Source organism: Desmodus rotundus, chromosome 9 (assembly GCF_022682495.2).
Source record: "Desmodus rotundus isolate HL8 chromosome 9, HLdesRot8A.1, whole genome shotgun sequence".
Taxonomy (NCBI): Eukaryota; Metazoa; Chordata; class Mammalia; order Chiroptera; family Phyllostomidae; genus Desmodus; species Desmodus rotundus.
Genome location: NC_071395.1, coordinates 108,194,942 through 108,215,205, shown reverse-complemented (window position 1 = coordinate 108,215,205; position 20,264 = coordinate 108,194,942). Strand labels below are relative to the sequence as shown.

Sequence of the window (20,264 nt, the reverse complement as noted above, 5' to 3'; positions counted from 1 at the left end):
GTTCAACTTATTTATGCACTCATCGGTTGCCTCTTATATGTGCCCTGACTGTGGCTAGAACCCTTAATCTTGGCATTTCGGGACAACGCTCTAATCAACTGCGCTACCCAGCTAGACCTTCCCAAAAAGATTTAATTCCAGTTGGTTTTATGATGACTTGCATTTGAGTTCTGTGCACATTGCCATTTTCCAAAGGACGTGATGTGTGACCTAAAGAGCCATTTAAGATTGTTACGGGAAGTCTGCGTCAGCAGTCACAGTGGTTATTTATTTATGTGTGTATTATTTTCTTTTTCATAGATGACCGTCGTGATGTGAGTAGGTATGGAGAAGATAATAGAGGATATGGCGGGTCACAGGGAGGAGGTAGAGGGCGTGGGGGATATGACAAGGATGGAAGAGGTCCTATGACAGGACCAAGGTAAGTTTTTAGGTATAGATGTCTACATTTCTTGTCTCTGTCTGTTTTTTTTTGGTTGTTCCTTAGCTGGTTTACTTCCAGCATCTAATGTAGTTAAGAGGCTTTAAAGAGATTATATTGTAAAGAAGAGGGCAGAAATTCAAAATTTATTTTCAGTCTTAAGATGTTACATAAATTACCTCAAAATGGGTTTATGTGATGAACATTAAACATCAGTGGAACAAAGTCCCCTGCTATGTTTGTGGTTAAACCACTTAACTGTATTTTTTTCTGCCAGAGCTTTAGTATCTAAACTTCTTTAAAAGATAACTCTGGGAAATCCAAGTGTTTTGTGTATAAAAAATAAAAGGTAAGTTAATTGTAGATGGAGGGCAGAGAGGCTTTTCCTTACTCTTGAATCCCCTTGGGGAGGGAAAAGAGTAGGAGGCAATGGGATGGAGGTGTGGTGGCAAAAAGAGGAAGATTTAATGTAACCAAACTATTTTGTCCCTCTTTTCAAATTGATAAATAGTGAACTAGTGAGTGCAAAATCACATACCATTGTATATTTTGTCTAGACTAAGCTGTGGAAAAGGAATGACTTTAATACAGCCTTTCTGTCTCCATTGCTAGTGTTACCAGGTTTGGTGTTTACTATTGCATTCTTTATGAAAGCCGGATTTAAAATTACTTTTAAATTTATCTGTACATTTAGCACTTTGGTCCTACAAACAAGAATGAAAAAGTAGTTGTCATTTATTGTCCTCAGATGAGGTTTGCAGGGGCAAATTTGTGTGCAAAATGCACAGGCTTCAAAGATAATTTGTGTTCCTTGGGAATTGAAATTGTCAGTGGCCTGTTAACTGACACCTAATACATCAGCACGGGTTCACTCTTGCTGTTTAGGGATTGAGTTGAGTGTCTGCCCCCTGTGGTGACCTGAGAAACAGCCAGTTCCATACAACAGTTATTTCTTCAAGTGGGCCAGGAATTTGATCTCACTGACTCCCACTTTTCTGTGTTTGGTGTACATTGCTTTGATATTATGGCAAAACCAGAGTCTAAACATAATTGATAAACTTTCGTAAGACTTGAACATTAAAAGCCTTTGTCAATAGCCAAAGTCAGTGTACTAAGGTGAAACAGGTATATTGTGTGCCTCGTCAGTATTAAAGAGCAGTCTGCTCTCATGTGTATGTAAATGAACAGTGTTCATTGATATGACATGGGCTTACCTAAGAGCCTCCCTGCTACCTCAGACAGAATCCTGGACAAGATAACCAGCAGGTATATTTAATTTTCCAGTTAGTATGTTTTGAATAATTGGCTGCCTTGGAATGCTCTACATTTTATAGTACATCGTAGGCTTAATTTTCTTGATAAGGAAGTTATAATTATATCCTATAGATTATCTGTTAAACTATGGCCATGTCAGAATGGTAGAAGGAAAGTCTTTAAGTATATATTTTCATCTTTGAGAGATGATTCATCTTAGTATCAGCGAGTTGAAAGGATTTTGAATGATCCTCCTGATAAAGGAGGAAAGATCCACACCATAACCAACCTGGAAGTCCCATTTTGTAACCTCGTTGGCAACATATTTCAGTATAAATTTTGGTCTACACACTGAATCATGAACTAAGTTTTTGATTTTCATATCTTTTTATTCAGCCTTAGAGCCTGTTTAAACAAAATCTTATGCAGGAGCCCACTATATATTAATTAGGTCAAAATGCCAGTCTCGTTCATGTCAGGGTGGGGACGGAGGAGGGCTCTTGCCCTATTGCTGACTACCTGAGGCAACTCCCCTCAGCCAATAAATAGAAACCCATATGGATTATGATAATTACTCTGTATTGGGTTGGCGAACTTTTTATGTGAAAGGCCACATAGTAAATAATTTAGATTTTGCAAGTCAGACAGTTTCTTTTGCAACTACTCAACTCTGCCCTTGTATTGTAGCGTCAAAGCAGCCATAGACAGTATATAAATGAGTACACAGGGTTGTGTTCCAATAAAACTTCATTTATGGGTTACTGAAATTTGAAGTTCGTATGCTTTTCATGTGTTACAATATCTTGCTCAAAGATGTGCTTTTTAAAGCTCATTTATAGGGGTAAAATATTTTGAAATCAAATAAAAATGTCCAGTTTTAGGATCTTTGTCACATGTGGTTTTACGTTTAAGTACCAGAAGACCCAAACCTTTTTTTGTTAGTCTTCATTAACACTCACATTTGTGTTTCTATTCACTTTACTTAAAAATAGCAAGGTTGAAAATATGATCCTTTTGGGGCCGGGGGAAGACTGTCTGGCATTAGTTGGTTTTATTTGAAAAAGAAGGGGGTGAGATTAGCATGTGGTAAAGAATGGAACACTCTTAGACTCAGGTTGTATGAGTGCTTGCCTGCAGGAAGAATTCAGATGAAAAGGAGACTGTCAGTTTCCAGAAACTGGAAGAGAAATGTGAAGATTATAGGGATGATAGGCAACAATGCTTTTCTTTGAAAAAGCAGTTGTAGCAAAAAAGATTGAAATTTTTTTTTTTTTAAGATTTTATTTATTTCTTTTAGAGGGGAAGGGAGGGAGAAAGAGAGGGAGAGAAACCAATCAATGAGTGGTTGCCTCTCGCATACCCCTTACTGAGAACCTGACCTGCCCTAAACCCAGGCATGTGCTGAGTGGGAATCGAACCAGCGACCGTTTGATTTACAGGCCGGTGCTCAATCCACTGAGCCACACCAACCAGGTCTGAATCTCTAATTGTCATTTAAAATTGATCACTAACCTCTTAGTGCACTAGAAGTTTAAAGCCATAAATTCTGTTTTTAACATCAATGTTGTAAGGAATGCATTACAAAATTTCCAGGACTTTATAGATAATTGTTTTTCATTATTAGTATGTCATCAAGTTAAATAACTGTTTCAGGCTTTAATATTTCAAAGTTACATTGAATTTTGAGTGGTTTTTTTTTAAAGATACTATTTATTTTTAGAGTGAGGGAAAGGGAAGGAGAGGGAAAGAAACATCAGTGTGTGGCTGCCTCTTGCGCGACCCCTACTGGGGACCTGCCCCCCAACCAGAGACCCTTTGGTTTGCAAGCCAGCACTCAGTCCACTGAGCCACACCAGCCAGGGGCCCATTGAGTGTTTTCTTAAGTTTTTGATGAGCTCCCTTAAAAAGGTGCATTTGTTCTGTTCTGGCGATTGTCTAGAACAGTGCTGCTCAGTAGAAATACAATGTGTGTTACAAATGTAAGCCACAAATGTTATTTTAATTTTTCTAGTAAAATGGAAAAATAGGTGAAATTAATTTTAATAATATATTTTATTTAATAGATTATATCCAAAATATTTATTAAGGAATCAGTATAAAAAATAGTGTACATTCTTTTTTAAAAATTAATATTATTCTTAGCTTTTTTTTCTTAAGATTTTATTTAGTTATTTTTAGAGAGACGGGAAAGGAGGGAAAAAAGAGAGGGAGGGAACTCTCGATGTGAGAGAGAAACATCGATTGGTTACCTCTCATGTGCCCCCAGTTGGAGTATATGGCCTGCAACCCAGGCATGTGCCCTGACCTGGAATTGGACTAGTATCCTTTCAGTTCATAGGCTGTCACTCAATCCACTGAGCCACATTGACCAGGGCTCGTACAGTCTTTTTTTCATTCTAAGACTTTGAAATTCATTTTGTATTTTACATTTAGACTGTCCGCATTTCAAATGGTCAACAGCCACTTATGACTAGTGAATAACGTATTGGACAGTGCAGCTCTGGAGTGATAGGTTCTTAGCCTCCTGAAATGTTGGTAAATGCTGAATCCAGAAAGCCTTTTTAACCACACATATACAACTTGGGAAGAGATGAAACAAATACAGCTACATTGAGAATGGTGTTTAAATCCATAGAATCATTTCTGTTTGAAATTAATGTTAGTGCTTTTTGTACCCCTGAAATTGTATTTTGGATTTACTAGTATGAAAACTCAAGCACAGCACAGTTTTACTTTTAAACTAATCTTTTTCAATTTTTAGCCAAGTCCCTTTTTCTCTCTAGATACAGAATTTCTTGGTAATAAAGATTACTGCATTGCTCTTTTACTTCTTAATAGTTACAGTCCTTGAATAAATGTATTTAAAATTTTTTGAAATTAATGGTTGAGAATAGAGATGCTGTCAAGGAACTTTTTTCCTCTTCATAAGCACCTGAAATTAAATCTGTCTTCTGTAAATATGTAATGTAACAGTGAAAGACCCCTTAGCTCTACCCTAGGACAGACTGGTCACTGTGATTTTGAACTTTGGGACAGCCATTTCTGCAGCTGAGTCAAGAGCTGCAAATTTGAGTATGCTTGTATCTCAACTATAGTAAATACCTCTACTACTTCACCTTAAAATATTCTTTCTTCAGGAATTCTGTATGTGTACAAGTTTGCTTCCTTTTCTGGGAGGAAAACATTTATTACTGCAACATTTTGATTCGTAGATGTTCACATATATTCATGTCTTAATTTGCTATTGAGGCCTTTTAACTTAGTATATGGAAAAGGGACCTGTAACTTGACTGTAAGTTTGAAAGAAAGATTCTTAACCATAGGCCTGTCTTCTGTTAATTATTTAATAGTGAGTAATACTTGAGGGTTTTTTTACTGTATTATAAGTTTCCTAATAAAGGGATTATAATACAACTAAAAATATGAAATTTTCTAATAAAGAGAAAAATGATTGATACATTTGAACTTGAAAGAAACCATCACATGGAATTTTAGATTATTTAGACCAGTGTTTCTCAAACTTTAATGTATGTATGAGCTTATTGGGGATCTTACTAAAATGCAGATTTTGATTCAGTAGGTCTGGGGTGAGCCCCGAGATCATGCTTTTCTGAGACATTTCCAGCCTCTGCTTATCCTGCTGTTCCATGGATGGCCCTTTGAGTAGCAGGCCCTTATTTTGTGAAGGAGGAATCTGAAGCCTGGGGAGAAGTAGCAACTTGTCCAGGTTTTCAAGATTGATTAGTGGTAGTTAAGACCATACCTTGGATCTCTCAGTTTGAAAATCAGTACTTTTGCAAATGCACTAGGTGTTTTCATATTTATGGCTTTGTGTAGAAATCTTCAGCTGCTGTATTTTCAAAGTAGATGCTCAGTAAAGATGACTTAAGTTAAAATGTCACTATATGAAGGAATAGGGAATCATAAGCCTATTCAAATGCCATTGGTTTCATATCCCTTTTATTTTGCAGTGATATGTCCTTTTTAAAAATTGTACAAAAATGATATTGCTGGCCAGAATAGAAATCGTAGGAATTAGCTCATGTGTGAAATTGCATGTTTTCTCTACCTTTTGGCCAGTTAAACAATATGGTACTCAGTTAAGATGACAGCAGAATAATTAAGAGGTATTTCTTTTAGCACTTAACTTGTAGAAATTTCCTTTTAAAAAATCTACTTTATCCTGGGGACTTGAACTTCCTTATGTCAGAATGTGAACTAAATATTTTCACTGGTTCTTTTCTCATCATTTTTTGGAATTCCAATGATCATCTTTGATCATCAGATGTTCACAGCTGAGATATTTTGGTTTCTAATAATAAGATTTTTATCAGTTTAATCTCAAGAACTCTGTTGGCTTCCCTTTCCTAAAGAGTTACGTAGTGATACACAGGTCATTCAGGAGTTTAGGGAGGGCTTGGGTACTGTTCTGGAAGACAGGTCTTAAGAGACTCAATAGAATACTGTATGTATATGAAGGACCTGAGTGTCATATTGTCTGCATAGCCTTGAAATAGCTTTATTCATTCTCTTTTTCAGGCTTCCTGAAAAATCAAACAGAATAAATAGCAAATTAAGATGTATTAATATGTATTCATATCTATGCTGATTGCAAGGTGGAATTTTTTTTGCATCAAGTTAGTAGAAAAGAATAATGAAAAGGAAGAATACTTTCTCATTTAGTCAGAGTGTTTTTTCTCGGGGCGGCTTAGAAAAGCCATCTGGAGGGCATGGTTATCCTTAGCGGGGTGTCTGAGCAGTGAGGAGACATTAGTATATTGGACTAGTTTATTGGGTTATAGTAGATTAGATATCACCATCTGAAAACTTTGGGTGCTTTTATTTCCATTTCATCACTTGAATCTTAGAGGATTACTCTATTCAATCAAGAGAAACAAGTTTTCAATGTATGGGTTTCTAAAAGAGTTTCTTGATAGGAGAGATTTTAGATTTCTTATGTAAAACTGGGTATACAAGGACCATGAACTTTTATCTCACAATGGAAATTTGCTGAATAAGTGACCTTAGGGGAAGCTGCAGTGTGGGAGCGTATTGCATTCTGTCTCTGGTATGGTCTACTGATTGGTGTTAGAACATTTGACAGTGTGAACCTCAGTAGCTCTGACGGGAAGCGATCTAGTACATTATGGTGGGGTTGGAGTAGGAGGCATTTCTAAGTTAAGCTTTTTTTAGTGCTCATTTTATCAGCTTTCAGAATGATTTGCAATTTTTAAGACTGCTTTTATTCAGGCTTACTTTCACATTTGTACCTCATTTTTTCTCTTCATCTCATTAAAACCCACTATTTGATATCATAGTAGAACATAGTACTCAAGTTTTTACCTCTCCTATTCTGCTATCTAAATCTTGCTTTATATCGTTCTTGTTTTTTTTTTTCTTTTTTTCATATTTTAAAAAATATCTCTTTGGAAAGAATGTTTTCTCTAGCATTCTTCATGCTATGACTCCAATTTTAAGTTACGATTTGAGTAGTATCCCTTTGGCTTGGGGTTGGGAAGACTTTAAAATAAGTATATTAGATGTGTTCTGTAATACACTTGAAAAGGCATCCGTGTGGAAAGAGCTCATTGGGAAAACACGTGAAAACAACATTCTGAAGTCTATGAAATGGAATTTACTGGAAAGTTAGAGGTGCTGCTGTTTTCCTAGGTGCTCTACTTGTGACAGTTAAGTGTAGTCTGAGCCCAGGGCTCAGCACATTAGAGACTTAAGGAAGAAATCATTTCTTCAATTTTTCCTCTGCAGTGGTGGTGACCGCGGTGGCTTCAAAAATTTTGGTGGTAAGTGCTGAGTATCCCAAAATGTTTCAGTGGAAATGCTATATAAATCTAAAAGCCACCAATATCTTGCAGACGCAGTCTAAGCCCTTTCTTTTTTACTCTGTTGAGGCTGGTATGTGTTGTGTGCTTTAAAAAAAAGATTTTATATATATATGTGTATATATCAAAGAAAACATTAAAAAGCCATAGTTGATCTCAGTCCAATGGATTTCTACACAGCGAATTTGCATGAAAGAGTCTGTGGTGACCAATGAATAAGACCCACTGGATTTTGACAGTACGTTGTTTTAATAAAGGTAGCTGACATGGTGTTTTTAAATTGTTAGGGTTTTCCAATAAGCCTTCACAACCAGAGCTTAACAGAAGTGATACTAGCATAATGCCAAAGTGGCAGGTGTTGTTTGGGACAAATTTAAGGAAATACTGACATTCATCTTGATTTCTTAAACTTTTTATAAAATTTAATTTATATACTTTGTAAATCTGTGTTGGTTGACTTTCAAGGATTTTGGAAGTATTGACTTTTCATGCCTTGGTTATTATTACTGTTTTATAATGATTTCTAACGAGTTGTCTTAAATAGCTTTGTTTTTCTTTTTCTTTTTTTACATCTTAGGTCACAGGGATTATGGCCCCAGACCAGATGCTGGTAAGATTTATGGTAGTTTGTAACTTTGCTGTTAAGAGAATGCTAGTTTTCCACTTTTTTCAGGAAATAAAGTGTGTGTTTGGAGGAGTTATTTCAGGAGGAAGATTTAATTTGATAGTGCTGCCAGAACTGGGGAGCTTTACTTCTAAAGACATACCAGAAAGAAAAATTCTTGGAAAGTTCGCTGGGCAAAATTGTTATGTTTGCATTTTCCCATGTTCTATATTTTCTTTTGTGAGGAAATATTTGATTTTTTAACTGCTAATTAGCGTTATTTATTTAATCACTGCAAATCAGATTTGAGAGAATTTGTATTATTGAGGAATTAGAAGTAGAAAAGCTTTAAGAAAATACTACATTGAATTGGTAAGTCTCCATAGTGGGCCTAAGGAACCTGGATTCATATACATTAGAGAATTGTCTTATTCTAGGCGGAAGTCACTAATTTCATGTGGCTTTTATTTTTATTTTATTTATTTTATTTTTAATTTTTATATTTTATTTAATTTTAGACAGAAGGGAGTGGAGAAAGAGGGGGACAGAAACATCAATGTGTGGTGGCCACTCACACGCCCCCTACTGGGGATCTGGCCCCACAACACAGGCATGTGTCCTCACTGGGAATCAAACCAGCGATCCTTTGGTTCCCAGACCAGCACTCAATCCACTGAGCTACACCAGCTAGGGCATGGCTTTTATTTTTAAATGGACCTCAAGGCTGCATGGAGCCTTTTGAAAGTTATGATTTAGAGGTTAATATATATTGAAATCAGAACTTTCGTTTTTGTTGAGATGCCAAAGTATTCTATATGGAAGGCAATTTCTGAATTACCCCTTGATGGACTGAATTTTTTACATCTTTCTTACTTTGTTGTACTAATCCAAAAGTGTGCATGTAAGGTAAGGTGTGTGTCAAGGTGCCCCTACCCTCTGGTATTACAGCGAGCGGGAGACCACCAGTTCTGCTTGGCTTGCTTGGAAGTCCAAAGTGCCAGATTTGGGGACTTGTCTACTAGAGAGCCTTAAAAATATTGATTTACCCATAAAGAATTAAAGCTCTCCAAAGAAAGCAGTGCTAATTTATAATCTTCCATCTCTTCATGAGTTGAGTTCTGTATCTGATCTGAAGAATGAGATTTATAAGATCTCCCTTAATTGGTCTTGTGTATTTTACAATGTGGACTTGATCCATTTTATCTTAAGTTTAGTTGTAAGAATTGACCAAATAACTATTGTGACCACTTTGCGTATTTACATAAGATTTTCCTTACATTGGTCCTTTTTTTTTTTTTTTTTTTTTTTGTCATAGAAACAATTGAATATTGGACAATAAATTATTGTTGATTATTAAGCAGGATGTAGTAAAACCAAGGAATTTGTAAGATTAACCATATTTTTTTTCCCCTTAGATTCAGAATCTGATAATTCAGATAACAACACAATCTTTGTACAAGGACTTGGGGAGGGTGTGTCTACAGATCAAGTAGGGGAGTTCTTTAAACAGATAGGAATTATCAAGGTGAGTGAAAAGTATGGCTTATGTTAAAAATCTCATAATTATTAACATATTCTGGTTAATATGTATAGGTTACATAATAAGCCTATATTCTAGTAAGGCTTGTCTCTGAAAATTCACTGATGCACATTCTCAGCCTTGTCTAGGCATTTGCTAAATACATGATGATTTTATTCCTTGATCGTGTTTACTTTTCCACAGCCTTTTACAGCTTTAGCTTTCGATTGTGGGGCTGTAAAAATAGTCTCTGACTAGCTCCTACAATTGTGAGACCATATGAGATTGTGGGAACATTTTATAGATTCTGAAGTAAAAATATAGGCAAACAAATTCAAGTTGCTACTAACTACTTTTTGTTTTGATAGTCCATGTTTGTGATATGTATTAGCCTAGTGTGTAATGCTTTATTTCATAACTTTACTGTTATGAAATAAAGTGACTTTACTGTCACTTAAGTGTCTTGTGCACTATTTGTTTCACACAAATACTGGCTTGGCCAAAAAGTTCCTTTAGTTTTTTCTGTACAATGGCTCTAGTAGTGCTTAGTTGTCTTTAACTTCATTTGAAACAGTTTTGTTAGATTATAGTATGACAGCTATCATATCAGTGTGCATTAAAAAAAAACTTACTAGAAAAGGTAAATTTTTGTGTAGCCATTTTAATATTGAAGATGGAAGAAAATAAGCAACATTTTTTTAGTATTATGCTTTATTATTTCAAGAAAGGTAAAAATGTGACTGAAATGCAAAAAAGGATTTGGGCATTGTATGGAGAAGTTGCTGTAACAGATCAAAGTGTCAAAAGTGGTTTGCCAAGTTTCTTGGTACTATTGACATTTTGGCCAAATAATTCTTTGCTGTGGGGCTGTCTTATGCATTGGAAGATGTTTAGCAGCACCCCTGGCCTCTACCCACCAGAAGCCAATAGCGGGAGATAGCCTACATACTCAAAATACCCAAATCAATAAAATTTGGTGAAGATGAAAAATGTGTCTTTTATTTTACAGGAAAAATGTAATGGACATGTTGGCCAACCCAGTATTTTTCATTTCCTCAAAAGCATCATTCAGAGCAGTGTTAGTAGATTGTAGCATTTCCTTTGCCTAAAATCAGTTGACAGTTGTCTTGTTTTGATGTCTGTGGAGTTACTCATTTTTTCACCCTCTTTTTGGGAAGTTAAAATTAATTACACAATGAAATATGTAAAAAATTCATAGTTCTGATTAAGTAAACATTTTCCTTTGCCTTACACTCCCATCCCAGCCAAATCTAGTGTGTAATGTTAGTGGTAATCTATTGATTTGCTTAGTGAGAATTCTTCCTGGCCTTTTTTGTGTTACAAGGTATATATTTACGTAAAGCAATATTTGTATAAATTGTATGTTTAAAGGAATTATACATAGATACAAAAGTATATACTATGTATCATTTTAGCTAGGTTTTCACTTAATGTGTCTCAGAGTGTTTTCCTTTTTAATAAAAGGTACATAGTATTTTGTAGCATGGATGTGTGAATTCTTTTAAAATAATAAATTATATGGTTCTTGATCACTTTTTCCTAAAATGCTAACATCAATTTGTTTGTTCCTCAGACAAACAAGAAGACTGGAAAACCGATGATCAATCTGTACACAGACAAGGACACGGGGAAGCCGAAAGGGGAAGCAACAGTGTCATTTGATGACCCTCCTTCAGCTAAGGCAGCCATCGACTGGTTTGATGGTGTGTTTCATTCATATGATTTCAGCATGCTGTTTGGATAAGTGTTTTCTAGGCTTGAAGTTAAAATATATTCTGGCAGACAGTGGTTATTTTCATGTTTACTTTCATAGCGAATTTTGTTAAGAATACAGGCCATAGCTTTTACTTACCTTTAGAAAGGAGATGAGCTCTCTTCTTGTTTTTGTCTACACTATTTCATTCTGTCACGACTTGTGCTTCAGGCCACCCTGAGCTAGGTGTAGAGCATTGGTCTGGCTGACCCTATATTCTTTAAAATTTAGATTAATTTTTCTTTCAAATACAAAGTTAATACATAGAAAAAAATAGTAAGATTCCCCCCCCCCCCAAAATGAGAAAGTTTGGGAAAATATAAGAAAGGAGTTAAAGCAACCATAGTCCCTCTACTCAGAGATAACCACTGATAATGTTTTTATTAACTTCCAATTTTTAAAACGTTTTTAAAAATAGCTTTATCCTTGCATTCCAAATGTAGTTTTGTCTCATGTTCCTTTGGGGGGTAAAATTTTTTTTATTGGAGAATAAATAATACAACTTGAAGTGGATTTAAGGCAAATTGTGTCATCAGCAGATTTTTATTTAAGTAGCTAAGCAAAGTTTAAAAAGCTAGTAACAGTAAAAGAAAATGTCTCTGGTACAGGACTAGCAGTACGAAAAATTAGTGTGCGAGTACCTGGGTTAACACATCCGTTTTGCAATAGTACAGCTTTTTAGCACGTACTGTTGACTGTCCATAGTCCACACAGAGTTACGGCTCCACGCTCCAGCAGCCACATGCTGACAGTTCCTACAGAAAGCTCCTTTTAAAAAGGCGTAACCCAGTTGTTCCCTCATTTGGCCAACTCCATCTAAGTTTAGGTGTGCAGAAGGGCTTATGTAGATCCAGAGGAAGCCACATGCAACATGTTATTTGATCAGTTTTCTGAAATAAGGTTTCAGGACAATGACAGTAAGATTAGGGAAGAACACATAGAGGAATGAAGTCCTAATTACTGTACATGCATATTTTTGACAGTAGGGGAAACCTTTTACAGATAAATTACAAACAGAGAAAGGCAAATAAACAATCGTACAGGAAAGTGAACACATTCTGTACAGTGTTTTTATTTCACTGTCATCATTTGTGCAAACTCTTCATAGTTTACTTGACCATCACCATCAATACCTGCTTCCTGGATCATTTCTTCAACCTCTTCATCTGTTACCTTCTGTCCAGGGCTTGTCATCACATGGCGAAGCTCTGCTGCACTAGCCTAGCCCCCGCCGTCCTTATCAGACACGCAGAGTGCTGCTCTCATTGCTTCACTCTCCGTGTCCTTCATTTTTCTTGCCATCCTTGTCAGGAATTTTGGGAAGTCAGTTGTGCCATTACCATCAGCGTCTATTCCGTTAATCGTGTTCTGTAACTGCTTCTGTGGGGTTCTGTCCAAGAGACCTCCTTACAGTTCCCACTTCCTTTATTGTTACAGTCCCGTCACCATCGCTGTGAAATAGTGAAAGAGCGCTTTTGAATTCTGCCATCTGCTCTTCAGTCGGTCGGTCCACCATGCTGCAGGTGCTGCTGGTCTCCAGGATGTGACCGTACAACCACTTCACTTGGATTTCATATTCTTTTCACTTAACATTTTAACATTTTCCCCTTGTTATTATAAATGCACCTGTGTTTTCCAAAATATAATTTCATATTTTTACTTGTTCCAAGATGAGCTCGTGATACCTTCTGTGTCCTTACCTCCATGTTCTTTTTTTGTACTAATCCGTCAAGCCCCATCACTTTGCTGTTACCTTGGCTCTTTGGGGACACTAGCGTGTTTGAACTTGCATGAGGACATGTCAGTTATTCCTCTGAAATTAAAAATATTCAACACAATTTAACATTTTTGTTGAGAAGTGGAGATACGGAGTAGTATTTCTCTTTTTTTTAAATTCTCACCCGAGGACATGCTTATTGATTTTAGAGAGAGGGGAAGGGCAGGGAGAGAAACATCCATGTGAGTGATGTCGACCAGTTGCTGCTTGTATCCTCCCTGACTGGGAATCAAACCCATGACCTTTCAGCTTATGGGATGATGCTCCAACCAGTTGAACAACCCAGCCAGCGCTGGTGTAGCTTTTCTTCAAAATCATTTCCTTTTTTTTTTTTTAGGGAAAGAATTTCATGGCAATATCATTAAAGTATCCTTTGCCACCAGAAGACCTGAATTTTTGAGAGGAGGTGGGAGTGGAGGCGGGCGACGAGGTAAGATACTTGTTGATTATTGGCCTGGATATTGTACAAAGGGTTTGGATTTGAGCCTGTCCTGTCCCTGCTGTGTGAACGTGATGCTATCTCTTTCTCTCCTTTGTTGTTTTTCCTTCTATGTTGTGGTGAGAGGGTATTAAATAGATTAGGTAAATAAGGTGTCATAGTACTTAAGAGAGTAGTGGGAGAAGGTTCTAAGAATCCCTTTGGAAGGCTGTAGAGCAGTTTGTTAATCACCTGGAAATCAGTAGGCGATCATTACAATACCTAATTAGGTACTCAATCTGACCAGTTTGTAAGTTCCCTGACAGAGTTACTGCTAGGTTGTTCATTCTGTTGGGTCTGACTCTTTAAATTTGGAATATGTCGTCTCATTTAACCTTTATTACTGAGATTCTCAAGCTAAGAAGGGTGTTAGAGAAGAGTTTTAAGTGCGTTATTGGCACTGCAAAGTGTGTCTTGGGTCTCTCCCACATTTCCTGCATTTACTCTGTAAAGCCCCAAGTCAGAATCACAGAGGCCTACCGTAAGGGGGGGTGTCATCTGGTTCTTAGAGGCTCATGCCCTTAGTTCTTCCATCTAGTACTTTTTCTCTGCTTTATTCATGTCTGCTGCTGATTTTTGTCCCTTCTCTCCCCTACATCCCCCAGGCCGTGGAGGATATAGAGGCCGTGGAGGCTTTCAGGGGAGAGGTGGAGACCCCAAAAGTGGGGACTGGGTTTGCCCTAATCCGTAAGTATCCCATTTACTTTGGTGGGAGTAGAAGTTAAGATTGAGGTTGGAAGGTGCAAGGGGGGTCCTGAATCCATTGGAAACTTCTGAGGAGCATTTTTATTTTCCTTTTTTCTGAGGTCATGTGGAAATATGAACTTTGCTCGGAGGAATTCTTGCAATCAGTGCAATGAGCCCAGACCAGAGGATTCTCGTCCCTCTGGAGGAGGTAGGTTAACTTTTTGGGTCAGCCTTTTAATAACATCTACATGGTATTTATTTTCTGATAAGTATTAAGGGAACTTTACTGTTATTTTGCTGATCTCATTGGTTTGCTTTCTGTCTTGCAGATTTCAGGGGAAGAGGCTACGGTGGAGAGAGGGGCTACAGAGGTCGTGGGGGCAGAGGTGGAGACCGAGGTGGCTATGGTGGAGACAGAAGTGGGGGTGGCTACGGAGGAGACAGAAGTGGGGGTGGCTATGGTGGAGACAGAAGTGGGGGTGGTTATGGTGGGGACAGAGGAGGTGGCTATGGAGGAGACCGAGGAGGCTATGGAGGAGACCGAGGAGGCTATGGCGGGGACCGAGGAGGCTATGGCGGGGACCGAGGAGGTGGCTATGGAGGAGACCGGGGAGGCTATGGTGGGGACCGAGGCGGCGGCTATGGAGGAGACCGAGGAGGCTATGGCGGGGACCGAGGAGGCTATGGCGGGGACCGAGGAGGCTATGGAGGGGACAGAGGAGGCTATGGCGGGGACCGAGGAGGCTATGGTGGAGATCGAAGTGGAGGGGGCTATGGAGGAGACCGTGGTGGTGGTGGTGGCTATGGTGGAGACCGAAGTGGAGGCTACGGAGGAGACAGGAGTGGTGGCAGCTATGGAGGAGACCGAGGTGGCTATGGAGGAGACCGAGGTGGCTATGGAGGCAAAATGGGAGGAAGGTGAGTATCAAATATACCTTTTACTTCACTGCTCTTTGATGTTCATGTCTGCGCCCTTTTTGTCACATTTCCTCATTGTCCAGTGTTTTGGAACTTGAATTTTCTGTCAGCAATTCTGTCAGGGTGGGGAAGATACATTTAGTTAGTTGCCTGCTTAGCAGTTTCTAAAAATTATTGTTTTGAAAATTCTTATTTGTAAATCTTTATATGAGTGTGTGTATTACTCATTCTCATAGCTAAAGATACTTGAGATAGAGAGGTAATTTGAAACTGTGTAAATCAGGGATTCTTAATCTAAGTGGTGGGGAGAACGCACCTTTCATAGTGGAGTGCTTTTTCGAATCACACGTGCTGTATACCCTGTGGTGGTTTTCTGGTGATTCCCTTTCCAGATGAAAATCACTGACGGTACTAACGGGAGTGCATTGTGCATTGCACGTGAATGGTGTAGAGGCAGAAGAAAATGCATAACCAGCGAGAGAAAGAAATTTTAGTTACTATGCTAAGCACTTGGGTGCTGGAGGTAGTACAGGATACTGAGAATTAGTGTAGCGTGTGGTTATGAGCACGGAGTTTGGAGACAGACTGACAGGGTACAAATCTTGGCTCCACAACTTGCCACCTGTGTGACCTTAGGCAAGTCACTTACCCCTTTGGAGCATCAGTGCTGTCGTGTGTACAATGGGGCTGATGATACTTCCTTCGTGGAGTGTCATAAAAGTGGATGGCCCATAGTAGTAAGTACTGTATAACTGTTAGCTATTAATAATTACCATCATCTATTCAATACTTGCTAGCCTATGGCAGTTCCTGTGAAAGTGTCTGTATATACAGGGTGGGGCAAAAGTGGGTTTACAGTTGGGAGTATGCCAAACACAACAGCTTATTTTTGTATTACTGTTTATTAAGTACTGTATTGTGTTCCAAAACAGCTGTGAACCTGCTTTTGCCCCACCCTGTATGTTAGTTCTAGTCCTTCTGTCAGCCTCATGAAGTAGTTTTTTACAGAGTTAGGAACATTGAGTAACTTTTCCAAGGTCACATGGTAAGTGGCAGATCCAGAATTCTACATGAAAGTGTTTGTTTGCTTGATCCACTATGCCAGTGGTCTGTTCAGAGTGCTGGAATTGGCATAGTCTCTGACCTCCTGAAATACCACAGTGGTTTGGAGTCCTTACTCTAGGAGGGAACTTTTAAGAGAGTTGGTGATAGTAAATCTGCTTTTAGGAACTTCATGGGTCTTAAAGCTCATACGACATGGATTACTCACCTTCTAGGAGTAGAGAAATAAATCGGGTGTGGTGCCATCCTTGCAGAAATTGTCAAGCTGATACCAGTCACCAGCACCCTGAAGAAGTGTTTGATACCCCTTTTTAGTAGAAAATTAGAATTTAGCCTGGCTCTTTATTTTTCATTCCTAGAAACGACTACAGAAATGATCAGCGCAACCGACCGTACTGATGACTGTTTTGAATGTTCCTTTGTCTCTGACATGATCCACAGTGAAATTGCCAGAGTTTTGCCTGCTGCTTCCCTTGTGGCCTCTTCTTGGGTAGTGAAATTAAGTGACATTTGGAATTTTATTTGGGGGTGGGTGGGGGCTGGGACAGTTTTTCTTTTAGTAATGTTTGTTGAAATTTTCCCCTTTAGTTTCCAGCTTCCTCTTTCCCAACCCTTGAAGCTAAGTGCGTTGTAAAATATTGCCAAAATGGAAAGTGTTTTGTAATACTGCAATAAAGGCTGCTTGTTTTGTGGATTTTTGTACATTTAGTGCATTGTTCTGTTATGCTCAGGATTCAGTTATAGCAGATTCTAACCCTGAAGAATTAGGAAATGAATTCTACTTCATTAAAGTAAAATGTTACTTCCAACAACATTTATTGAACTACTCTGTTTAGAATAGCAGTTTTTAAATAATGATTGCGCATCAGAATAACCTGAGAAAGTCAAAATTACAGATTCCTGGGCCTCAGGTCAGAACTTGGTGGGAGTGTGGGGATGTAGGACTGAGCTTCTTTATGTCAAGCTCACCAGGTGGTTTTGATAGTCACGTCCAGTGTACAATGGAGGACCATTTATTTAGGGCAATGTTCTAGATGTTGGGAATACGGAGGTCTAAGGGCTAGGGAAGAAGAGTAAGGAAGGATTCAGTAAGTGTACATGGTGTGTTATTTGGTATTCATTAAAAACTATTTCTTCCTCCCTTAGCAAGAGCCTAGGACAGGCACTGTACCAGATGCTGGATATGTTGCCCGCCAAGCAGATATAACATATAGCGCGATAAGTGTTCTGATAAAAATAAATACAAGGCACTTTTGAGGGCTGATTGAAAGCACTTCATTCAGTCGTGGGACTGGGAGGGCTTGGTGAGCCTTGAGGGAAGAGTAGGAATTGGCCAAATAATGAGGCTGGGGTTGAGGAAGTGGTGTTCTCAGCAGAAAACTAGTGACATGAACAGATTACCATATTTTTGCCTTGTATAATGAACACCCATGTTTTTGGCCCAAACTTTAAGGAAATAAACCTCTCGTTTTAATTTTTTAAATTCAATTTTTTATTTATATTTAGAAACAAAACCAATTATCATATTCCAGGGTATTATTTTGTATATGGGTATCATTATTGCTTTCTAGAGTTACATTTTTATTATTTTTATTTTTATTTTATAAAGATTTTATTTACTTATTTTTTAGAGAGAGGGGAAAGAAGAGAGATAGAAACATCGATGTGCCAGAGATACATCGATTAGTTGCTTCTCATGCGCTCCCAACTGGGGACCTGGCCCTCAACCCAGGCATGTGCCCTGACTGGGAATTGAACTGGCGACCTTTCAGTTTGCAGGCTGGTGCTCAATCTACAGAGCCACACTAGCCAGGACTAGAATTACACTTTTAATGCAAGAACATAAATCAAATAATTAAAAACATTTATATAGTTATGGAATTAGTACTACCCATGCGTAATGTGCATCCTTGTTTTCCCTCAAAAATTTGGGCAAAAAAGTACACATTATACACAGCAAAATAGGGTAATTAAGAGAGGAATAGGCTCTGTGCTAAGAAGTGTATGTAGTGCATTGTGATTGATGGGAGGAATTCAGGGATGGGCATACAAAAGAAGACAGGAGAGCTAAAAAAGCTCTATGATAAGGTCCTTGCATTTCATCTTTCCCTGCCTCCAAACAGGGAGTCATTAAGAGATTTTAAGCAGGGAATGGCCTGACCTGAGTGGCATCTACTGAAAGACAGTTACAGCTGCCTTGGGGAGAGGCTGGACAGGAGACAGGATGGTAGGCTGGTGAGAAATACCAGTCTGAGCTCAGATGTTGACAGGATGAGCAGGAGGTAACTAGATCTGAGAAGTAAGGAGGGAAATCTGACAGAATTGGGCTGAACAACAGAGGTAGTTGGGAGGGAAGAGGTAGGTTTCGGGCCCGGGCAGTCGGATAGATGTGCTGTTCATTGAAACATGGGGAAAGGAACAGGTTTGGGAGCAAGGTGGGAATGGACTGTTTTAGGTATGTGGAATTTGGGGCACTCAAATTTACAAGTATAGACATCTGGTAGGCAGCTGTATGTGCATATCTGCAGCTCAGAGAACTGATATTCAACATTGTGCTCCCCTGATTTTATGACTTGCTTTGCTAACTTCTCTACGTGATCTTTGCATATTGGAAGTTCCGCAGGGCTTGTTCTGATACCCCTTCTCTTATTTAAGTTTATCCTCACTTTTTATCCTGGGCAAACTCGTTGAGGTTACTGCTTTAAATACCACCTAACACAATGATGACTACCAAATACGTCTTGAATCCTGACCTCTTCCCTTAACTCTGGGTTATGTCCAGCTGCCTAGTGGACGTGCTGAGCTGAACTTGGTTTCTCTTGGCAGTTCCTCCAGGACTGAACAGAACTTTGATCTCCCTCTCCAAATCGGTTTCTCTCTTCCCAGTTTTTCTTATCTCAGTAGATGTGATACTCTCCACCTAGATCAGATGGGATAAAAAGCTTAGCACTTCCACTTGATTTCTCTTTTATTCCTTCAGTACCTGTAGGTCCTTTTAATTCTACCTTCAAAATATATCCTGGAACCATCTTGGTTACAATCCTAGTATAAGCCATAGTAGTATCTTTTCTTGACAATTGCAATAGCCCATTACTAGGGCCCCACAGTCTTGCCCCTCTAAGATGTATTTTTTCATACAGCAGCCGAATGATGTAAAGGTGTGAATCAGACCATATGTCATGGCTCTTTAAAACCCTTCCAGTGCCTTTCTGTTGCACATAGGCTATGAATTCCTTCCCCTGGCTTACAAAGCCCTATAGGATCTGGCCTGTCTACCTCTCCGACTTCCTTATATGTCATTTATCCGTACTTACCTTGCTTTAAGCACACTGGTCATAAATCTCTATGGCACCAAATATGCTTCTGCTTCAGTATATTCTACATGCTTTGTCTAGGGTTCTCGTTCGTCAGATGTTCATATGGCTCATTCCTTTTCACTGCAGTTTTGGGTCATACTCTTTCCTCCTTCCCCCTCCCAGGTCTTCCCTGGCCTTTTTGTTTAAGTACTGTCTCTCTCTAGTTACTCTTACATCACCCCTTACATCGCTGTCACAGTACTTCTCAGTATTTGAAATGATCTTCTTTGTGGTGGTTCATTTCTCTGACCTGGATTAGAATATGAGCTCCTGGAGAGCAGGGAGCCTCGTCTGTTGCTCACCGTTCTACCCCAGGGCCTGGAACAGTATGAGGCCCAGAGTAGGGACCCAGTGAACATTGACCCAGTGAGGGAATCGATTACAGTTACAGCTTTGAGATTCAATATATAAAAGGTAACTCAGTTGATGAGAGTGGATATGATTAAAATAAGACTGTCTATAGTAGTGGATCTTTATCTTAGCTGTGTGCTAGAATTAACAAGTTTTTTTTTTTTTTTTAGAAAAGGAGACCTGGACTTCACTCCAAATGATGAAGTCTATGAGTGAGACCGGG

The 20,264-nt window shown here is 38.6% G+C and overlaps 1 protein-coding gene and 1 pseudogene across 3 annotated transcripts in view; one reads left to right on the top strand and one right to left on the bottom strand.

Annotated features, from left to right (window-relative positions):
* TAF15 (TATA-box binding protein associated factor 15) overlaps nucleotides 1–17,028 on the top strand; it is a 29,992-nt gene extending 12,964 nt beyond the window's left edge. For 2 of the 3 annotated variants that reach the window (XM_024554000.3, XM_071219406.1), the window contains 10 exons: nucleotides 301–421; nucleotides 7,442–7,476; nucleotides 8,093–8,125; nucleotides 9,535–9,644; nucleotides 11,233–11,362; nucleotides 13,527–13,619; nucleotides 14,273–14,354; nucleotides 14,474–14,562; nucleotides 14,684–15,272; nucleotides 16,694–17,028. In XM_024554000.3, coding sequence (XP_024409768.3) covers nucleotides 301–421; nucleotides 7,442–7,476; nucleotides 8,093–8,125; nucleotides 9,535–9,644; nucleotides 11,233–11,362; nucleotides 13,527–13,619; nucleotides 14,273–14,354; nucleotides 14,474–14,562; nucleotides 14,684–15,272; nucleotides 16,694–16,733 — 1,322 coding nt within the window. In that variant the 3' untranslated portion in view covers nucleotides 16,734–17,028. The remainder of the gene's footprint in view (nucleotides 1–300; nucleotides 422–7,441; nucleotides 7,477–8,092; nucleotides 8,126–9,534; nucleotides 9,645–11,232; nucleotides 11,363–13,526; nucleotides 13,620–14,272; nucleotides 14,355–14,473; nucleotides 14,563–14,683; nucleotides 15,273–16,693) is intronic. The other variant, XM_045190037.2, reaches the window with a different exon arrangement.
* LOC112298615 (calmodulin-1-like) lies at nucleotides 11,771–13,500 on the bottom strand (annotated as a pseudogene).
* Nucleotides 17,029–20,264: the final 3,236 nt, after the last annotated feature.